General features: G+C 37.3%; 1 protein-coding gene across 1 annotated transcript in view; it reads left to right on the top strand.

Moving 5' to 3' along the window:
• The window catches only part of LOC100888258 (probable G-protein coupled receptor CG31760), an 85,943-nt gene that overhangs the window by 1,371 nt on the left and 59,950 nt on the right, over window positions 1-24,622 (top strand). The window contains exon 2 of the mRNA XM_030976096.1: window positions 23,392-23,524. Coding sequence (XP_030831956.1) covers window positions 23,392-23,524 — 133 coding nt within the window. The remainder of the gene's footprint in view (window positions 1-23,391; window positions 23,525-24,622) is intronic.

Below are 24,622 nucleotides of genomic sequence, written 5' to 3'. Positions count from 1 at the left end.
AATAATTTATATTGCGCCACCTCATCTATCCCCAAATTAACAATCTGTATAAAGTTATTTCAATTATGGGGTTGATTAATTGAATACCTTCACAGTGTAAAGTGACCTAAATATAGTTCATATTTTCTATGGCTTACGTGCATACGACCCGCTATTATGACGTCATGGGCATGATATGATTGATGCGTATTTAATTGCCTATGCCAACACAGTTCACGGACCAGAAGGGAAATTTGTTTTGGAAGTGGGGATGAGTGCTCGAAGAAGCGGGGGAAATGTGGAAGATGCGATTAATCATATGAGAAGGAGGTGTTTAACGATTTTCACGTGCTATCACAAGAAAGAAATAAGAATATGATGATCAATAATGAATTCTCGTTAAGTGGTACCAGACGTAACATAGGCCTCCGTAATATTTGTTCTTATATTATCCGGTCGATATTATCCTCTTGCATTAGCTCCCAGTTAACTACACCCGGGTCAAAATAGATAAATGTAGATGAAACGACTTATTTACGAGAAGTAAATATCGACCTAGGATTCGAACCCTCATTCTTTAAGCCTATCTACACTAGTTTGGTCAGGAGGGATTATATCTCCCTGCGTGGTCACTTGCAGGTGGTTATCTCATCAAATCAGCTCTCAATTTACATTAAATAAAGCTTTTACTCTGAATTTAAAGGTACTATGTCCCTTTTGCAGCCAACCTCAAATTCTGTAGAACTTTGCAAGAATTATAAATATGTCATGTATGTCCTATCTGTGAAATTTGAACGTTAGCAGTGTCCTAATATTTAAATTATGCAAGGAAACCCGTTTACTTGCTAGACTTCACTGCCAGACACTATTGAGTGACGGACTGGCTTTTTTCTTCTTTGGTATAAATAACATATACATAAAATGAGCTGTAAAGGGTACATGAGCATTTGTCTACATTAATAACCCACTTCTTGTGATGGCCAAAATTAAACTGATTGAATCTTTGCGCAGCATAAAACGTATGACCATTCGGTACAATGGTTTTAAAATCAAGACCATTACTTATTGGCTCTATAGCGGCCATGCTGAAGAACAGCCATTGGCTGAAGTATGCTACCGTGCTAAAATAAAATAAACAAACAAAAAACAAAAGCTCCTAAGTCGATTTGACAACTAATAGTCGTTATTTTCCCACTTGAAGACATTTTCAAGCCCCACCTTTTTCAGGGAAGTTCTAAATTAGTATTATCTTTCAAATGCCGTTGGAATTTAACATTTTCATTTGTTTGGCCTGCAAATGGGACATAGTACCTTTAATGTGACCTTGTCAAAGAATGTTTAAAGATAACCTTGAGTTCTGGTTTAAAAAAAGAAAATTAATTCTCACGAATCAAACGAAACTTACACTGAATTGTCAAGATTACAAGTTAATGTCATTTGCCAAACAATTTGGTAGAAAATGTATACTGGCTGAGTAATGAGCATAGAAAGATAACGAAATCAAGGTAAGTAGGCCCGACACCATTTTGTGTAGTCCCATATACATCTTTTTGTGAACAGTGTTTGTTACTTTACCAAGACTGGTCGAAATTTATTATGATTTTGATGACTCCAGGACCTTGCAGTACACACCAATACTTACATGCTACATGCTCAACTTTTTTTCTAATCCATTCCACACCTTTTCTTTCACAATGCAATCGCATGACCAGAACTCAACTTTTGTTTTAATTATAGTATCACCTGTAAGAAGACATATAGTAAATGATAAAGACACAAACCTGGTTGTGTTTTTTCACTCATACCAAAGACCTCATTGCTTAATTTAGTACCTGGATTTATTTTCTTCCTGCGATTTTTTTTTGTTAAGACCGAGAAACGTCATTACGCGCACAATTCAGAAATCGCGTTAGCAGCGCATGATTAGCCTTCGTTCCAGTCAGTTGCCTATATTGTCATGTGCGTCACCTATGCTGTTTGTCGTGACTTTTATTAGATCATACATGGCGTGCAGTCAATAATAATCCGGGCGAAACTAATGCAAATATAATTTCATGCTTCCCCAACTTCATAACTCATCTTAAATGAATTCCTTCACCTACGTTTGAGGGTCCGTCCTTGTAGAATGGAATTGAACTGAGCTATTTTGGTTCCAGATCTGGAAGGAGTAGTTGAATTTGAACGTGCTTGGAATTGAATTCTGAAATGTAAACCGAGGCATTCTTGATGATCACATTGTTTTCATATGATTTACACGATTAGTATTTTGAGGCATCAACCTTTTGTCAAACGTGAACGTCATTTTTGTGATAAAAAAGGTCTGGATTGGACATCCAATGTTGGTACCTGCAATCCACCATCATCTCCATCTTGTCCATCTCATCCTTAAAATGCAATATGTAAATCTAACAAATGAACCCACTTAATGTTCTTTTTATTTACGTGCTTTATTCTTTTTGTATTAAAACTAAAAAATCTTTTTCTATCGATTTTCTCACCAAGATTAATCTCTGGCGACTCAAAGAGATGAATATTTTATTTTATTTTATTCATGCACACATCGGCGACGACTATTTTGACAGTATTTTTTATCAAAACACTTATTTCTGACTGAAAATATGATTGAGAGGCCAAAATCCATTACCCTTCTCCTTTCGGGGTAATCCTTTAGCCTGCTGCATCTTATCCTCGATTTACCATTATCAACTGCATTATCGTCTGCTTATGATTGTCCAGGAATTCGTGCTCCTGGCAAGTCAGTGAACTTGCGTCGTTCAGGGTCACGTTTCCAATGCTAATTGCGGAGAATAATCGAGTATTATTCAGCTTAACAGAGATCCAATCTTCTCCCGGGGCGACGGCTAGCTGTGTAGGGCTAAATACTGATAGAAAGATGTCCATTAAGGGATCTGTACCCCGCCTTAAGTTCCTTTCAGAGTGCGTTTATACGGTAGGGAAATTCAGTTGAGTATAAACCGCTGTTTCGGGGGGAAAAGCAAAAATCCATCCATGAATTGATCAGATAAAAAATTTTGTTTAGCTTGGCGTTTCTTCCTCTTTTAATCGCAATATTTCTGTGAAATGTCGTTGCCTAATTCAGCCGTGTGCACACATGTTATGGCATATGTTTATGCATTTATCAGAATATTGGCATACAGTGTTTAAACTCGGCTTTCAAATCTACCCCCGAGCCTGAAAATGAATGAAACAAAGTGAGGAATGCGAGTTTTTAGTGACAATAGATGACAAATTAATTGACAATGTACTAATCTTATGAATTCTCTAGCCTATGCCTTAAAAGTAAACCATGAGAACGAACCTTCTGTACCTGTAACACCTGTTGCACAAAGCGTGACTTTGATTGCTCTCTCTCTCTCTCTCTCTCTCTGAAAGCATGAGCAAATTTGTTAATCTCCCTGATTTCTGTGTCAATTCGACCTTCGTATGGTGGTACTAGTATATAGAATATGTCATTTAAGGCTCGTTCGGATATTACGCGGTAAACCGCCGGAAAATTAGCAACCGCGTTTTAAATATGTAATTGAATCGTGACTGCGCGCAACAAAGGTCCATGCGCGTATTAGGTTTGTGTTAAAAGATACACAAATATGAAGCTTATCACACATTCCGTCATCTAAAAAGAAACGACGCAGTTTTGCCGCGTCATGTCACATTTATGTATTAGCTGAGGAACTGTTTCAAGAAACTAAAATCAGTTCATGTAGTAAAACCTTCCCCTCCCCCCCTTTAAAAAAAACCGGTCAATGTCGCTTACCTCAAGCTTCGTGAGCGTTCTTCGCATCGTTCGTCATGCTCTGTTAAATATTGTGTAATTATTGTAATGAATCACCGTGATCTATATCCTTATGTTTTAAACATAGATATTATATCGAGAGCGCGTAGTTTGAGTCCAGTGCGTGTGTGTTCGTGCGTGATGTGTGCGCGTGTGTGCGTGCGTGTGCGTGCGTGTGTGTGCGTGTGTGTGTGTGTTCGTGCGTGATGTGTGTATGCCAAGAAAGAAACAAAGGGTTAACAAACCGTCCATTTTATTGGAGGAAATCGACAATGATGTCTCTGAGTCCTGCCGACATCCTGTGCTTGAGTGCTTCTAGCGCTGTAATGTGCAGTTCCACATGTTACGTATAGATGTGGGTTTTTTATGGGAATGAGACGCAACCCGAACCAATCGCTCAATATATTCGAACTGACTGAACTAGGTCGGCGATCTCTTTCAGATTTAGATCTTTCTGTCATGCGAAATTCTGACCAACGTCAGGGTAACAAGAGACGAATATGAAGATCATTCCGGAGACTGCTCAAAACGCCATTTTGAATCAGCGGCAATATACATCATCCTAATTGGCCAGCCTACCATACTGCGAAAGCGGAGAAGAATTCAATATAACTCATATTTGGCGCAAGTGAAGCAACTATTGATAGACTTTTTTTATGGCCGATGGGACCGCACTTCTTTAATATCTGTCAAGAAAGAGATTTTCTTATGACTTATCGTGGATACTTCGTACGCATGAAACTTAACACGTTTATTGAGTTATAGTTTTAAGATGCATGAACTCGGTGTGATATACTTGCCACAAGCAAATTTTCATTCCCTTTCGGACGGAAAATTTATATTTCTTTGTGTATCGTGGGTTTGTTCATGAGGGGGGCTTTTCTTTGATTGATGAAAAGCAAGGCAGAGGAGCGACTGACTGTTGGGTTTAAAAATTATGTTTTATTTATTTATCCGCAATAATCAACATGTTCTGAATATGTTATTGTTTTAAACGCTTTTTACCACATTAGTAAAACAAACTACTCACAACATTGAACGAAATGAAACTGTGCTTTTCTGTCGCATTAATCTCCAGCAGATCGATTCATTAAATTTTCAAGATCAGTGTTAAAACAGCATATTTTCCAATGCTCTAATTCACAACACAGTATCTTACTACGCCTCTCTATATCATCGCCTAACTAACGATTTAGCAGAGAGAGATTTCGTGTTGGTTCAGAGTGAAATTTCATATCAAAATGTTTGGATTGTCACAGATGTGTTTTGTTTGAATAGCACGCCTAGAATACCTGTTCGATCGATAAAAGTATGGCACGCTGCCTTGAGCATCATTAATAATATGAGCTAGGGGCGTAGAGCTGTAAAGCATATCCGAGTGATAAGAGCACTGTGAATCAGTTCACATACTTAAATTTCAATCCATTAGATCTGCCTGAGGACCCAGCTACATTTTTGTACACTTTAAAAACGTAATTAGTCAATCATATTTTGAGGAATTATAGCGTTTCTGAAATTCAAGATTAAAAATGCAAGATTAAACACTGTTAAGTGCTAGATGCAACCTGTGTTGGATCCAACGGCGTAAAGATTGAAATGTATTCAATTTGAAAAGGTATTTTAATCCATAGTAATATTAAGCGTTCTTTTACTTGTTATGATTAATTTCTCCTTATCCTCATCTTGTCTTTGGATACCTATATGATTTGATTTAATTATCTATTTCCTCCTTTCTACCTCATAATAAACATTCACCTTCTGTATATGTTTGATTTGTATTTATTCTCCTTTTCCTACTTTCCGCTTTTTAATTAGCCTTTCATCTGATCAGTTTCCCTTCTTCCTTGCCTCACTCGGCGGATAATGAAAATGTCACGACATAGGCCGATTTAATTCCTCTTCCACAAGGTCAAGTTGGATGGGGTATAGCGGTACTGTGGAATCAATTACAGCGAAAGGCATCCTTCGTCTCAGCGCTAAAAGGGCATTACAGCTATTGACAGTACATGGCGTCTTTTGCAGTCAGCCAACGCTTTTACTCGGATCTATCCACGATCAAATCCTTATTAGAATCAGTGCGTCGCGGAATTTCGATAAGAGGGTTATGGTTGAATTGTAAGGGAATCGTCGAATAGTCCCATTTTGTCCTGATTCATGTCTCCATACAAATGGTAATTTCATAAATTGTATGAAATAATTAGTTCATAGAGTTTTCATTCCGGAATATTTTTGGATCGAGAGAAGAGGTCGGTGGGTTGAGAATAGAGTAATAATTTGGACAGAAGAGCATCTATGGTTACACAGTTCCCATTTGCTCTCAACCATGTTCACATCCATATACATTTACAGAACTGATTATTGCATATGGATTTTGATAGGGAGATATGGGGGTCGAAGGAATTGGGGGTAGAAAGAAGAAAACCTATTTCTTCGAGTCATGTCTTCATTTATACAATTTTTTATGAAATAATTACGACGTATTTCATTAATTGTTTTATTTTAGCCGTTTTAAATTGGTGACGATAACTTAACGTTTAAGCCGCTTTCGTGTACTGATATAATACCTTTCCCCCGAAATCTGTTTTGTAGTTATGGGTACTAACCAAATCACATTCACAGAACACTTAGCTTGTGAGTGAATTAATAAATATCTAAAAAGTCATTGGGTCTTAGGAAAACCTCTAAGTGAATACTACAGATTACATTGGTGCTCTTCATTTAATAAAATCATAGAATTTCAACTAACGTATGCCGATACAGGTCCCTTTCCCTCATCTATTCTTAACCCTGATGAAAGTTAATGTTCCAGAACGTCGTTAAATGCATGGTCACGTTCCTCTGGATCTTTTACCTTAATCGGTCCTGAATTAGAGCATTCAAAAGAGGCATTCATTATCGTTTGTTATTATTCCGATATTGTTTCAGGGGTTTTATCTCATTAGGAAATGCGTTTGAAGGTCAGAAAAGTCGCTGGTGTTTTGGGGGTTGGCGGAGAGATGGATGAGGTATGGGGGCGTAAGGTATTAAACGAGAAGACCAAATGGAGAAAAACGGAGAATGGAGAAACCATATTCATTCTTGGACTCTTTGCGTAGAAGAAAATACTCCATTAGTCTTTCCTATTCACAGCCTTTCGAGAACAACATTCGACCTCATTAAAGTATTACATCTTAATTCCTAACATTATTACAACAACCAGATATTAGAACCACTATCCAATTTCAGCATTATGACATGTTTTGAAATGAATGTCGTCATTATGTCTAGGTCGTAAACCTTTGACTTTAATAGAATAAAACTGCTTTTAAGGGGTTAAGGGATGAATAATCATGTTATCAATGATTAGATAAATAATTTCAAAATTAGGCATTTTTATCAAATTCAATTTATAAAAACGCCATTGTTTTTTTTAAATCCCGTTGAAAAGTTGTTTACTTATTTCTTTCAGATTTACATATTTCATTACCTTTTTCCATTTTTGTCTTGCTGTCCAAAATACTTTCAATTGGTTTGGCGTCACATGAGAGCTGTAATGCCTTTGATTTTTTTTTGTATGAAGATGCACTGCACTTTCCAGTTGTATTTTTCTTCTTAATTATGGTCTGGCGTCCGACTTATGCCGAAATAACTCATAGCCGTCCACATCCTCCCAGACAATTTGTTTTTATTGCGAACATGGGTACATGAACAGACGGGAAAAGAAATATCGTCGTTCTACATTTAATCCCGGGATTGTTTTTTCTAAATTTGAAGTAATGCCAGTATCTGGAGTAATGAAATGAAAGGGGGTTCTTGACCTGTTTTTAAATCATATTTGTACTCGCGAGGATGTCTGCTTTCATTCACTCCCTTTACATATGCTCTTCGCTGTATTTGTATGAATCTAGCTAGTTTTCGATCCACTTTCCGGAATTAAGACGACTCATGATATTACGGAGTTGCTGCATTTGACTATAAAAATATACTTTAAAAAGGTTAATGAATTGGATATAGTCGAATTGATTTTACTCGATTGGCCGAAATTGTTGCGAGATTTTTGCTGCCCGAATATTGCTAACTGCAATTTTATTGTAAAAATAATCCAAATATAAATCAATGTTGAAAACATATCCAAAATTATGAAAGTGTACAATATGAACGTACCATACAGAACGGCTATACAAAATCCGCTGTTATTGTCATTATCATTATTATTATCATTGTTGTTGTTGATAGTATATATTTTATTATTATTATTATCATTGTTCATATCATTATTATCAGGGCTTTTATAAAAAAAATGGAATTCTATAGATATTATTTCTATATCCAGCTAGTATATGTTTTAAAACTGTTATACTCCTCTCGTTGCATGTGCATATCCCTTGTACATCAAAATCTTCACTTAGGATATGAATTTTGAGTTGCATAATGATAAGGAGAAAGGTCCAAATACACATCGCAGCGAGGACAAAGCACGGTCCAACATCTACATTTTCTGCGGTTTGTTTTATAATGACATCATGCCCGTGCCAAGGGCAAGCGTATAGAGCTTCTTTGCAGCTGGCTGGGTGAACACCCTAACACCCTGGAGCTTCAGGGTCCCCGATGACAGGGATGAGCAAGTGTGACGGACTAGCCTTGCCCGGGATTTAAAGGTCGTCTTGAGGTCTGCTAATGAGCTGTTTTCCGAGAAGAAAAAATGGTGGATTTTCTCTTTTTTATCATTCAAAATATGGCATCTGTAGAGATTGTTGCCACGCAGGATATTCACCATCAAAATGTAAGCAAAAACTATCAAAACCTGATGAAAAATACACACTGTTAGAAAAGTGACCAGCAATCCACGGGTCAAATCATTTTTCAGGACAATCATCTTGATTGCTATGCTTTCAATCTTTATATATTTTATATTTTTGTTATGGAATATTAAAAGTAGGAATGGTTCCGTCCTAAAATTTCGACAACCAATAACGATAGAAGTGAAGACTCTTTTTTAGAGAGAGAGAGAGGGTTCGATAGTCAAATTAAAACAGTGTATGGACAGGAGCGGGAACTGCTCACATCAATTATTTATCCCAGACTAACTTGTTACTTTACACTCTAAAAAAAAAGATACGCAATATTGGGTAAAATTTTACACTTTACGAGGGTAAAAAGGGAACATGCATGTTTGTTGGGTCAAATTTGACACAGGGGTGGTTGGGTAAAAATTTACCCAGCAAATGTTTAATGTTTTACCCAACTGATGTGCAATATATTTGACCCAAAATAAAATGTAAAATGTTACCCAACAACAACCATGTTCCCTTTTTGACACAACATTGTGTAATTTTCACCCAACTCATCCTGGGTACTCGTTTACTTTATTCTAGTGTAATTTTTTACCCTTATTGTATGATTTTTTGTTTTTACACAGATTTGGGTAAAAAAGAAAATTTGTCCGAGGGGTTGGCTGGAGAAGTACATGCTATATGTAGTGTAGTGTATAAGTAGCAGACCTCTCTCTCTCTCTCTCTCTCTCTCTCTTGGCTAGACAGTCTTTCGCTTGGCGTGCTCGCAGTAGGTGACTGCATCGCGGATGACGAATAATGAATACGAATAATGTGTTGTCCAGAATTATGAGGAATTTCATGTCCATATTGAGAAGATTTACACGCATTCATGCAAATAACTGCTGCGGAAAGACACAGGTGCATGATCGTAGTCTATTTCGAACAAAGTCGTCCATCCTCTGTCGATCTTGAACACGATTAATTCGATGAACAGCTAATTCGGAACGACCGACCACGCTAGCGCTTCAATCATAGTTTTTAACATCAGTTGTGTCATAATACCAACGTTTAGGTGTCAAAACTTGTGTTTACCCAATGCGTGGTTCAAATATTAATCTGCATCGTTACTTTCTTACCCCGGAAATGCGCACAGTCGAATTTTGATATGACACTATGGCAAGTGTAATGAAATTTCGAAGGGACTTGGTGTTTGGCACAAGGTTGGGTAATACTTTACCCAACTTTTTTGAACAGCGATTTCGCACAACAAAATTTTGCACTCTATTTTTAGAGTGTATGAAATACTATCAAACCAAATCATATTTGCTAGTAGTAGAGTCAAACTTGTATAAAGCAAAAAGACGAGAGGGTTATTAATGATTCTGGTTGAGGGAGTTTGGTGAAAAAAGGACGAGTCTGGATTCAGATTTGTGGTAATTGATATAATTGTATTTCGGAATCACGTATGAACGACGTGGACAAAAAAGGTGACAAAGTCAATTTTCAGGGTTTCCCCAGTTTTACGTAATGAAAGACTATGAGGACGGTAAATAGACAGTTGAGATTGAATTCGGCTATAATAGGTATCTTCCTTTTAGAGTTTCACGCGTTTTTGAATAGAACTTTATGTCAGTTTTCGTGACGTGATGTAAAGTCATTCAAATATGATCGCCACAATACACTTACGCCTGCCTATCAAACGCAATTTCATCACCATCCTTTCATTATTATGTTGCAATGCGAGGATAAATTGATTTCTATAGTTATGCACATATTTCATATAAAAGATCACTGCACTCAATCCGAAACAAATTGGTTTTCCCGCGTGCATTACCCAGCGCGAGAGATCACCCGCGCTCATAATGTCCATTCAATATTCTCCAAAAGCGAGGTAAAATATTACCATAGTTGCGGCATGATTATGGCTCTAAATCTTTGTGCAGGTGGTGGTCGAGGAAAGGAACGGCCGCACTCTCTCTCTTTCTCCCTCTCTTTCTCTCTCAGTCCAATCGTCCAGGCCTTTTCTACTCTACGATTGACATGAATTCAAGCTGACTAACAAAGGCGCGCAAACGAACAACATAATTTGGCCCCCAGGCGATCGTCTGTGACAGGCTGATGACGTAAAAAGGCGGGAAAACTTCGCCGGTTATATCAAATTTAAGACGCCGGGGACGAGAAATGGTGCTTGTCTGCTGGGCAGAGCTGTCTTTCTCCTTCTTTTTTTTATGTCCTTTTATGTTTTTCTCCATCTTTTCAAGCGAAGAGTAATCATTGTCGCCTTGTGTGCACGTACTTGATGAAGCAAATAAAAAAAAGTTGATTTTACTTTGAGCTGATTCGAACTTCGTGTGGAGGTGACTCTCTGTCCCATCCCCTCCTGATACGATCCAATTATTATTATGTGAACATTGCACTGATGCAATTAATAAAATCCCTTGAATACGCCGTGATAAATTATGGAACTTTTTGTAATGACATTTAGCAATTTCATGTGGAAAAAGAAATAAAGTGTGGCAAAGTTCAAACGCACCTGTTGTCAATGTGCCTATGAATGTAATATACTTATGCGAGGAAGAAGTCATAGAGAACTCTATGCTATCAAAATCGTCTTGACTATATAGGCCTAATCAATAGTTTGATGCAAAAATGGCTGTTTCTATGGCTACGTGTGAAATGGACAGAAAAACTCGGGAACTGTGCTTTAAAACATACCTCCCCCCCCCCCCTCCCCCACTTTATCATGTTATTTCTTGAGAAGGTTATCGAATAAGACCCCAAAATCGAATTTTCTGCCTTTGAACCGGCCGCCATTTTGAATCGCCCCAAAACATAGACTATTGATTACTGATTCTCCCCCAAAATAGCCCCGTCGAATTCCTGAAAACTAGATCTTGGAGTGCCAGGCATAATGGTAGGTCAAAGATTCACAAAGCAATTACATACCCCGATAATCGATTCTCACTGCCCGCAAATGTTTCCTCCACACAAAAAATCATGTGCTGCAGGGCTGTGACAATTCAATGACGTTGTACCCCCTCCACCTTTCCATACTGATCGTTTATTCGTTCAAAAAGTACTTTGTCATACTGAGATAGTATGGTCCGAAGTAGTATTTGATAGGCCATATATTTCTGTGTGTGGTGTCTTTATCCGAATTAATATTGAACTATATGGGTTGTCAGAGCCAGTGAGAAGAAAAAAGAACCATAAACGAATTACCAATTTATCTACATTGCTTTAATTTACCTTTACTATTGGAAAACAAAGTTGCTTTTTTCATGATTCTCAAACTTGTCTGTTGATTCGTTTGTCATCTATGGTAGATAGGAACCCATTTACCTATCAATGAATACTCTAAACTATATCTTATAAATCTACACACACACAAATATTTCCTTTTCTTCAAATTTGTGATGTTTGAAAAACCTAATGACTATGACACGCCATAAGGTTAATTTTTTTGTTATGTCCGTACATACGCGGCGTCATTTTGAATGCACTATTCCGTGCGCTAATCCAGCATAGGCAGGCAATTAGAGTGTGCATCGGTGATTTAGTGCAATGCATACCCTGCTCGTATTGCATTCACTTTGTGTACAACTCCGCGCTGGTCCTTGACGCATGCATACGTCAATAACGACGAACTTACTTGATGGGGTTGCCTGCTTCGGTCAAAGATTTTTGCCTGTGGCCTGCGTCAGAAATTGTTATCGCTTTACAGACGGAACAGAGCCTCTGTTTGTTCTATCAAACACACATTCTTTAGCGAAGGAAAGCAGGCCATTGGGCAAAAGCAGATGACTAATTGACGCATAATTATAAATGGTGTGCCATTGAGTGCAGATATCAGTACGTCGGTCGACCAAGCGTTGACTATGGTGACCGCGGTAGCGCTCTTCAACCCCTTTCAATGAAGAAGGAAAACAGAGAGAGAGAGGGGGAGGCAGATGGACAGACATATATTAAAAACCGCCACTATAAATAAGGGGATAGAGAGGAAAAGTGTGTTGCAAATGGAGCTAATGCCTTCCGCTCTTCCTTTCCCATTTTCACCATCCCCTCTCTTTGTTTTTTCTCATCATGTCATAGGGACACGTACCCCGTGCCTCCTCTTTTGCTAGTCCACCGACCGTCTTAGTAGACCTCTCAGTACTCATTCTGAGTGGTACCTGTCTCGATGGCCTTCTGTTATTATGAAGACCCCTGTAGTTCCCTGGAGGTGTCAGTGATTCATCCTCAGTAAAATAATTCATTACCGACCACATGTAGAGTGAAGTAATTGTGTTTCCTTATTATCATTCCGGCAGGGTCCTTCCTCTTTCAGATTTAATTCATCTAAGATTTAAAAAAGAGGTATGATTATGATGATCATCCGTCTACAAAGACGCCTCGCCTTGTTCCGCTGCATGGTCTTCCCCTTTTATTCTAACTCGACTTGAATGGCGACACCAGCTTGACCAGATGCGGTGAATGTGTGTGTTACAATTTCCAACGTGACCCTGCATTATAGCTCTAGTGACAATTGTTCCTGGCTTTATTTTGTCTAATTTAATTGATCTGGGTTAGGGTTTCAATGCAGTTTTAGTTAAGATTGAGGTTTAGGGTTAGACATGGTGTTTAGTCCAGGATTGGAGTTAGAAATCATATTGGTGCACGATATTGACGACAGAACAATAATTCCTGGAGAACGTTTCGTAGCGCCATGAAAATCTCAATACTCTTTTGTAATATATAGCTTTCGTATACCGGTTGTCTATAAACAACCCCTGCCCCTCCTCTCCTCTCCCCCTCCCCCTCCCCCTGCTTGTTGAATTCTTTCCATCTTAATCCATCCAGTGCAGCTAGCGGATCGTGACCCGAGAGTGCAGTGAACCCGATCTTGAGTCAGGTATTCCATGAGCGTAATACTCCTTGAGTTGTACCTCGCATTTCAGGACTTGATCCTACTCTGAAATTCTACACCATCACCCGATATTACGTCTGAAGTGGTTGCTTTCGTAGCTCCTGGAGACGCTGCAAGTCGTACGCCTCTCAGAGTCCGTATTAGCTCTCCAGTTTATGTACATACTCCAAAGCGGGCAGAGATGTTCTCTCTTTATCACTTAAAAAGAAGAAGAAAATCCGCAGATCGTATGGTGCACCGTGGTAGAGTTTGTGTTAAAAGCACAGAAAAGAGCTCTAACCCTGACCCGTTGTACTATAGTAGACCCACTTGAAAACTACTTAAGATGCAACAAGTTTGAAAGTTTGGAGATTCGTCAACGAATGAAGTATCATGTTGCAATTCAACTGGAAACCTGATCGTGGTGTTAACACAACGTATAATAATGTACACAGCCACCAGACATCACATTGTAACTAAAATGGTCGGTTTCATATTATTTATGATCAATTTTTGTATAGCTCTTACAGATTAATGATATGTTCAAGTTTAGTTTAGTTTGGGAAAACAGGGAGTTCAGGGAGACGCCACTTTCGTGAAAAAAAGTTGTGAACTTTGAATTGCTTAGAATTCATTGCCTTTTGAAAGGTAAAGTGATATTCCTATTTCATTTTAATGACGTATATTTCAAAAACTATCATTCGATGGATTATCTGCGCCTTTGATATTCATTTTCTTTTGGAAGGGATAGGGTTATACAAGTTATGCGTCCCGTATCGTTCATTTTGACAATGTACTGCTGTATGAAAGGAGGACAATTTGGTATTCATATTTCATTTTAATGGCAAAGACCACAGACCAATTATTTAGATTGACTGTAAAATCCTATTTATCATCCCTCAGTAAATATTGTATACCCGTGATTTGAACTTTCACATTTCTCATCGAATGGGACTACATACAAGTTCTACGTCCTCTTTTGGCGCCAGAAATGTTACAGCTGTGTCTTCTGGGAGTTAGATATCAGTACCATGATTGATGAATGTTCGTGTATACAGGGTATTGTGTGGCACACAGGCCTCATAGTGTTGGGTTTTTCACATTCTTTCTCAGTAGGGAATGTATACAAGTATAAGGGGTAAGTGGATGCTTTTAAGGCCTGGCGGTCGCGAATGTGACATGGTTCGAGGGGTACCAATGTAAGTGAAGGGGGCAGAGGCGGGTAGGGTGAGGCATGTACAGAGGTAAGAGGGAAAGAGAGAGAGAGAGGGAGATAGGGAGAGATAGAGGTGGGGGCTTTATTAGGGATGAGGAAGAGTAAGAATGAAAAGAGAGCGCGATGATGAAGGGAAAATGACGTAAATACGAGGAATCGAGGGATGAAGTGTTGAATATGTGACCAACAATAGTGTGCTTGTATTGTAATTTGCACAGTCTTATGTAAGTTTGCCCTCATGTAAAAGAATACAAAAATTAAAAGTGCAAGTTAAGTTACGTCAGCAAGAAGATGGAGTGGAGTAGGAGGAAGATCAAGAGAGAGAGATAGAGAGAGAGAGAAAGAGGCAGAAGGATAAGAAAGAATGAAAGAAGGTCAATCGAAGTGGAGTAGCGGATGAGCCTCGATAAGGACCTTGCAAACAATAAATATTTGCTCAAATAATTATGACACAGGCCCGGACTCGCCAAGGACCGTGATCCTTTTCCCGCCAATATTCCATCTCTAACTCATAACCCACTTGCTAACCATAGGAACTTGTGTCACAGCGGTGTACATGTTGTATCCACCACCTAGGGATCGTAAGGGTTAATTCATGTGACTGGGTGGCAGCTGGACGATCTATCGCTCACGTATTAGTGCAAAGAAGAGTTAATAAGCGCGGCAATAGCTCGCCTGGTGCACTGTTCATTAAGGAGTCATGTGTACTCTCCCCGCCCAGATATCACAGTTACAAAAACATGGCCATCGATTTATATACATTAAAATCTCAAGCTTGATCGATTTTGTACCAGAGGGGGAAATGTCGCCTTGGCACTCTCTTTTTAATTTCCATGGCTAAATATATGTTGTTCTTTTTTTTCTTTCTCCACTCATGAAGCGAAGGGGCATTAAGTGCCACCTTGTGCTGCGGAGTTTGCAGGCAAACGAAAAATGAAACACCGCGATAGTATAGCACTTTCTTAGAAACATTTGTTTTTCATCCATTCTGTTAAATCGTTAATATTACAAAGGGAACTTTAGACAAAATAATGATATTATCTTATTCTAAGGATCAGACTGATAAGCTCTCTTTCTGGGTTGCCTGAGTGCTCGATAATTGTGTGAATTAATATTGATCTCTAAATCTTTCTTGCTTAGATAAAGATTAAAGGCTGTATTTATTCTGATTAAGGATAATCATAATTTGCTATAAACAATATTCAAAGCTTCAAGCGTCTTGAAGCCCACGTTTGGATATGAAGATTTGAAGAGAGGAAGTAGGTAATTTTAAAATAAACATAACTGACCCAGATGAAAAGTCCGGTGAAACTGAGAATCGATATTTAGGCTTTAAAGCAAGGGTAAGAAAAAAATGATAGTTAAGACTTTCTAAAAAAAAGCTTGCCCATCGGTGGTTGAGATGTACATGTAAGAATAATGACGCATTATGTAATCTGAATATGTTTTCTGTATGGGCTCAGAGGGTATATTGCTGTCTGCCCATGAGCTAATCTCTTGAAAAATATTTGCAAGTGTGAAGAGTGCAACAATAGCAACAATATCATGGTTGTCAGTGCCATGATTCATCACGAATCTCAACACTACAGGCAAAAATGTCTCTTACATGTAAATAGGATATATTAATTTTTTTTGACATACATCATGGAGCAAACAGAAATAGACGCTTGTTTCCACGACAACATGGTGAACAATAATAGAAAATAAAATAGAAAATCATTACGGAATTAAAGCTCGGGGGGGAAATCAGCCTCAGACGATATTGAGAAAAGGACTAATGAGCAAGTTGTATTACGATTCGTTTTCCAGCCGAACATGATGGCAGTGATAAAGGTCACTCATGTAATATTGCAGTAAAAGAAGCTTGAAACGAATTGTAACATGGTTGACATGTATGACATTTAGACTGAGACGTTTCTTATTATGACGTTCCATGCGAGATATAGACAGGAAAAGCAATCTTAAAACCATGCATTAATATTTGTCATTGGTTTTCTGTGGAAAGGAAAAAAAGAAGATAAATGGGTGAAATTACCCTTCGCCTTGGGAGCGCAGGGAGTGTCACGTGTGACATACATGAACGCTATACAAAAATCCACTATTATTATTATCGGTAATATATATTTCTTGTTTACCCAGGGTAGCCTCATCAATATTAATAATGCTTCCCTGGTGGCCCCGCATGGATGGAGTGTGGCAAATGTAGACGAATGTCTTGCCAAAGGACGTTAATAATAACAATAACGTTAGTGCCGCGTCGGGACTCGAACCGCAAACCATGTGATCCACGGTCCACATGTTCTGGATATTCTGGATGTAAATTGCAATTAAAGCATTTTTACAATTTATTAAGTTAAATCTTAAATCCCTTCTAACGAAATGCAAGGCATATTCGAAAGCTAGACAGCACTTTGTTTACCCACCGTCACCTCATTACCAAACCCATTTGCAAATCTGCTTAACATATTTTTAATTGAAACCCCCAGCCTGCTGTCCGGTCAACTCCGAGCCGTACACACGCTTGACCAGTTTCTAGCATCCGTAACACAGTGTGCATCAGTAATGCAGCCACTATCCAACCTACCAACAAAAGGGTATCATAATATTGACACACGGCCGGATAAACACACGCTGTCTCCTCAATTACAACGGCGAAATAGAGAAGAAAAAAAACTCTCCCAAAGATCTACATTGTAGTGTCCTTCAAGCTTGGAATTTTTACCATATGCATAAATAGTTTCGAGTTCTCACATTCCTTTTTTTATTAATGCTTTGGCTATGTTTTTTTTTTTAATTTTTGATACTACCTTTTCCTCACCCTTGTACGCACGTGAATGGCATTTTAGAGCATTTGTTGTAGCTATGATTATTAATTGTTTTTTAAAGTAAACAAAAGTTATAAGGGAAACAGCGTTTAGTAGGCTATAACACATTTTCAAAAAAAGTGTTGTTTTGTCGATGTTATTAATCTGCAATTATTTTCAGTAAAGAAATATTCATTTCCAAAAAAAGAAATGTGAACAAAAACATAAATTCAGAAAAATACAAAGGTGTGGAAACTGTGTGCCAGACAGTTTGGTAATCATTATTGTGTACTGCAAACTCCTTATCTGGAAACCTGTGAAATCAATACCTGACCTAAGTAATTTATTGTATGGTATATGTAATGAAATCAATAACATATTAACATTATCGGATAAGGCCTAATGACTTCATGACAAGATGAAGCCACATGGCTGCAATTAGGGCGGAAATCAATTGCAAATCACCATAGGTGGGATACTAATTTAATTACGAATCTAATGAAGATGTGAATAATATCTAATGAAGATGTGAATGTTATCCAATGAAGATGTGAATGATATCTAATGAAGATGTGAATGATATCTAAGGAAAGTGTAAATGCTATCTAATGAAGATGTGAATGTTTTCTAATGAAGATGTGAATGCTCTCTAATGAAGATGTGAATGTTCTCTAATGTAGATACGAATGCTATTCAATGAAGATGAGAATGCTATCTAATGGATATGTGAATGTTATCTAATATAGAAGTGAATGCTATTTAATTTAGATGTGAATGTTATCTAATGAAGATGTGAATGTTATTTAATGAAGATGTGAATGATATCTAATTTAGATGTGATTGCTATCTAATGAAGATGTGAATGATATCTAATGAAGATGTGAATGCTATCTCATGAAGATGTGAATGATATCTAATGAAGATGTGAATGTAATCTAATGTAGATGTGAATGCTATCTAATGAAGATGTGAATGCCATCTAATGAAGGTGTGAGTGATATCTAATGAAGGTGTGAATGTTATCTAATGTAGATGTGAATGCCATCTAATGAAGGTGTGAATGATATTTAATAAAGGTGTGAATGTTATCTAATGAAAATATGAATCTAATGAAGATGTGAATCCTATCTAATGAAGATGTTAATCCTATCTAATGAAGGTGTGAGTGATATCTAATGAAGGTGTGAATGTTATCTAATGTAGATGTGAATGCCATCTAATGAAGGTGTGAATGTTATCTAATGAAGATGTGAATGCTATCTAATGAAGGTGTGAATGATATCTAATGAAGGTGTGAATGTTATATAATGTAGATGTGAATGCCATCTAATAAAGATGTGAATGATATCTAATGAAGGTGTGAATGCTATCTAATGTAGATGTGAATGCTATCTAATATAGATGTGAAGCTATCTAATGAAGGTTTGAATGATATCAAATGAGGGTGTGAATGATATCTAATGAATATGTAAATGTTATCTAATGAAGATGTGAATGTTAGCCAATGAAGGTGTTAATGACATCTATTGATGGTATGAATGATATCTTATTAAGAAGTGAATGATATATATGGTGGAGGTGTCAATGTTGTCTAATAAAGGTGTAAATATTATCTAATGGAGCCGTGAATCTTCATTGAATCTTCTTTTTTTTTTCTTTTCTTTTTTATTAAAAAAAAAAAAAAAAAATATTCCCATGGTTGACCTAAAAAAGCTGACCTTACCCTCCCCCCAACGGAGCAAAATGTCAAATCCCCCCCCCCCCCGCTTATTCAGCGGCTGGCTGAGTCGTTGCGAAATATTCGGCCCGATTTATAAATGTTAAACCCCCCCCCCCCCCCCTTGAAAAAATCCTGCGTACGCGCCTGTTCACACCAATCGTATTAACCCGTTGATTCCTAGTCTTTCGAGAACTTTCGAGTGTAAACCCAGTGCTTGAAAGCCAAGGAGTTTGTCTTGAGGATTGAGTATACATGGTTGTAGCAAGAAGGTGATACATCAAGCCGTCACTTTCATCCGGTCTGTCGACGTCACATCCAGGCAATTGTTTTCTTGGGCTGAGATAATTGAAGTAAGCACCTGTGCAGCTGATACTCTCTTCAGAGCACACCCTTCGGTTCATTACCCTCCTAATTAGTACTCCAAAAGAGGCCCTTAACCATCTTTACTCATCTACTTTGAGGTCTGGACTCCTCTTTAAAACCGTATGAGAACGTTGTAGTATATTGGGAAAGGCTCATTATTTTCATACGAATGGTCCCAGTTCGATCCTTGCTCGGTCTTTGCATTCTTAAACTTGTTTTTCGACCACAATATGTTAGTCCCTCTCGTCCAAGAATTACTGATACCTTGCAATGCTGGCCCACCGAAAGAGCAGCATTAACACTGATGTACCTGCCCTGTGAAAAAAGTAATTATTATTACTATTGATAACTTAACATGCCGTTAACATCGCCAAACATGAAAGCAAAATCCTTGGTCAATTTTATACACAAATTAGTGTAATGTTTTGCCCAATCAGGATCACCATTTAGTAAAAAGAAAGAGCAAAAAAAACCAGAGTGAGGCATACAATGCTCCAAAAATTTAATAGGGCACAAAATTACCTTTAGGCTTTTTTCCTCTGTATTTTTTACACCGTTCATCTCCCGGTCCACACCGTTTTTATGAAGGAGGCGTTATATTCTATGCGTTAGAAAGCCTGCTGATTTTCAAGCATCAGGAATTCAGGAAGGCATAGAAGTGTGAATCATCATGAGATTATCCAGACAACGACCTTCTCTTAAAGGGATAGTTGAGTTTTGGTATAGAGGGCGTTACAAAAAAAATTATGTGGGATAATGAACAACTGAATGTCAAATTTGAAAGAACATACAATTTAATTTTAATTTTGAACCAGTCGTTGAAAAAACGAGATAGCGCCTCATCCTTTTTATTTCAGCCAATGCCAATGTCGGCTTTTTGTTGGCTTTTCGTGAATTACCTTCACAGCAATTGTGGGTCATAAAAGGGCATTAGACATGTAATAAATAAGAATAAGAGCAATAACCATGCACTTTGAAGGCATTTGCGGTCTTAAACAGGAATTCAACTGTCCATTCAATGGAAAGACCTGCAACTAAAATTAAAACAAATTGATTGGTGCGTGAATAAGATAATAGTTAGCGTTCCTTTTTGTCTTGCCGCGGGAAAGAAAGCCATAAACAATACCCCTCCTCCTCCTCACATGCCTCCCCAAAGCATCAATATGTCATTAAAGGATTAAAGCATGAATCATCTTTGGATTATCCGGGTAAAGCGTCCAGGCCTCCAATGGAAAATACTTGAAATATGATTAAAAAGTACTATTACCCGACTATAACTAGCACTAATTATACACAATTCAGGCGTATTTCAGAAGAATAGCTGCCTTCGTTCATGTCCACTTTATCGTCCCATTCTACCAATTTAGTATTGGCGATAGACCTGAAATAATAAGAATAACAGGCGGAACAAACACACAGTCGCTTCATTAGAATATCTATTAATATCGGCGTTGCAGACAGCACTCTTGCTGTTAATGATTACGAAATTTAGCCCGCCTAATTTCGACACGGTTTCCAAGTGATGTTTAATTATTGAACTGTGTCTTTGGTTTAAAAAAATTGGGCGATAATTGGAAAATGATATGCCAGATCTATGACAAAAAATATTGTGAATGGCTAATACTCGTGATAATTAACCGCCAATTTCAGGAAGTAGCAGGCATTGATAATGAGTAGGAACAATGAACCAGATGTGCGATATCAAACAAGGGGATGTGTGTGAATGTGATTTTTCTTTATTTCACTTTGCTTCATTATTTGCTTTTCTGTTCTTTGTTTGTATGTTACTTTGATTTGAGCTCCAGGCGATGGAAGATATCCCGACCTAATATGCTTTGAAATTGTGCATGAATGTATAAATAAAAGAAAACTTTCAAGTCATAGATGAATTCAGATTTTGAATTGAAAAAATATCAGCCTAATAGCAAAGAATGTTTCGTCACTCAATACTCATCGGCATTACAAAGACGAATAATGTATGAGGCAGAATTATTTATATATCATGCAGCAACACGTCCAATTTCTTTATCGTAGATACCTTTATCAAAGTAAAGAGTGGCCTAAAATAGGAGAATGATATATTTATCGTCAAACATTGAATACTGCATTGCGAGCAAGAAGAGTTTCTTTTGCTGATGACCTTGTGCCCAAACGTAGAGTAGGTACTTTTTGTCTTCTTTAGTCGCTGCATGTTTTCGTATTCTATTGCGTTAACTCTGAAGGTGAAACCATTAAATTGATTGAATACCACGAGCATGGTGATCCATTAAAGGCATTTAAACAGCTGATACTTAATGTAGACGTCGTATATAGGAAACATTCACTTGGATCCATAGTCTCGGCCCTACCATCGGCGTCCTCCTGCCCTTCACCGTTTTCTTTTTATGTTTTATATTTATCAAACATAGAGAATACATTCATGTGAATGATATCTATACCCAGCGGTGGCATCGGAGGTGGGAAAGGTTAAGTTTCAACAAATTTTAACAAAAGAAAAAGAAGAAAAACTCATCGCACCCTACCGCGCACCCATGCGCTTGAAAAAGTCATTGTAACCGCCATTGCCAAAATGAAATAAATGCGCTCAAATGAAAAGGTTAATCATAATCCTTTTTCAATTTCATATACGAAGAGATTATTTAGGATTGTTTTACAATTTGCCCTCAAATTCCTCCTTGCCCTCACCCCCCCCCCCCCTCATACACACACGCAAACACTCGGTAATTTTGTTTCGCCCCGCCATTTCCAAAAGACGGTAAATGATCTGAAACGGAAGATTTAACCATTATCATTCTCTCTACAAATTTAGATATAGAAATACACGATTACGAAGGACGATAATATTGTGAGAGATATGAAATTCATATTCGGCTTTTAAAAACCAAGCCCACATGCCAAGGTTGTCATCCATTTGACATTCAATGATTATCCCTAGTGCCAATGATATTGAGGTTTAATTGATCCTCGATAAACCAGAAACCGCAACCGCTTAGATATGGCCTTGAGCCCATGACATTTGATGAGTTTCGAAGAAGAAAAAAAAACGGTGGTTATTTCATTTCCATTGTTATGATGAGCTGGTGGTGAAATCACCATTTGAAAGAAAGCGGTATTTAAGATGTAAAAAGAGGAATTCGTGATAGAGTGTATATCATAAATCGTAAGAACCTGTTAATTATATTAAAACCCCTACTTTATCAACAATTATAAATCAGAATAATTGTGGGTAAATTTATGTTAATCCATCCTGAAAAATGGAGCTATTTGAAACGAGCAAAGAGCGATCCCACATGTTTTGTATCTTTACCTACTAAAAATCTACTGAATATTACCCCATTGTTGTTGTTGAATCAATGAATATTGTGTTCATGTTGTGTATCCACGGCGCTTTTGTTTGTATGATATGAATTGATAACATGTTCAAGGCCCCTTCAACATAATGTCGATTTTTTTTTTTTTTTCAATCATTTTAAATTTCTGTTGTTTCTCATTTACTGGTGTAATACCATTCATTGTAATTATCTGTCACATAAAATAATGTGTAAGTTAATATGTATTACAATGATATATTAATTAGAGTTTTGATTGAAGGAGATATAATCAATCGTGTTTTCTGTATGTTACAAAGCCATTTACATAGAAAATATCACACCAGTTAAAATTACCTCATCTAAAATATGTAAAACGTAGTTAATATTTTTAATCACTGTATCTTAATGCCTCCGCAACCCCTCTCATGTAATCAAATATTGAAGAGATTCGCTCAAATGTATTTTATATTAGATTATGAATTCTTGATCCTAGACTCGCTCATTAATGGTGGTGCGGGTTGCATTGTTTCATATGTTTCTCGACATTGTTCTTTTTTCTTCTTCAGAGGAACGAGCGGTCTCGATATCGACCTGCGGGCTATAGACATCAATCAATGCATCGATGACAACAATACCAACATCTCAAAGGAGGAGAACATCTTTTCAGACACCGATAAATGCGACAGAGCGTCACAAACGGTAAGAGAAAGGAAATAAAATCTTTGGCGGTAAGATATATGAAGTTTGTTCTAAATGAAAAAAACTGTAAACAAAATATACAATTTGGTCATAGGTTTTTATTATCATTTTTCATTCTTTACACTATTATGAGTATCTTTTATTACTATCATCATTATTATCACCATTATCATCACCATTATCATCACCATCATCATTATTATGATATCGATATTGTTATGACTGCTTTTTTCTAATAATTTCTATTAGGACTTGTAAACGCGCGAATATGACAACTATTGTGAAAAGCAGTTTTCTATCTTAAATGTGATGAAATATTGAGGGTGTGTGAGAGACATTGCATGCTCATTATCTATTAATAAGTTATATTATGGTTTAAAGATGCTATGTCCTATCTGTGAAATTTAATGGTTAGCAGTGTCCTAATATTCAAATAATGCAATTTTGTTTCTTCTTTGGTAATAACATACTTAAAATGAGCTGTAAAGGGTACATGAGCATTTGTATACATCAATAACCAACTTCTTGTAATGGCCGAAATTAAACTGATTGAATCCTTGCGTCTGAAAATCAGACTATTACTTACTGTATTGGTATTACTTAGGTCGATTCGACAACTAATAGTCGTTATTTGCCCACATACATTTTCAAGCTCCTTTTTTAGGGAAGTTCTAAATTAGTATTATCTTTGAAATGCCTTTGGAATTGAACTTTTTTTCATTTTTGTTGGCCTGCAATTGGGACATAGGAGTAGTACCTTTAAGACGTGGAGGGGAACAGAGAGGGAGGAGGTGAGATAGTAGAATAAAAAGATATATCCACATATGGATACGGGTCAAAAGAATTGAGATCAGGACGCTAAAGAAAACTCGCATCATCAAACGCCATAGTGTTGATGGCATGGCGCCGCACCCTCATTGTTATTTCCCACATGCATTATATCTCCATAATAATAGCTTAGTTTTTGCCACAAGATACAAAAGTTGCACAACTTGCTGATGCACTGATTCCCACGTAAGCAAAATGATGCCTCATGTGCTATACATCATATCTCTGAATAAAATCATCAAACATAAATTCATCGATTTTGTTTGTTGT

Source organism: Strongylocentrotus purpuratus, unplaced genomic scaffold (assembly GCF_000002235.5).
Source record: "Strongylocentrotus purpuratus isolate Spur 01 unplaced genomic scaffold, Spur_5.0 spur5_scaffold_8, whole genome shotgun sequence".
NCBI lineage: Eukaryota > Metazoa > Echinodermata > Echinoidea > Camarodonta > Strongylocentrotidae > Strongylocentrotus > Strongylocentrotus purpuratus.
This window is presented reverse-complemented; position numbering and strand designations above follow the sequence as displayed.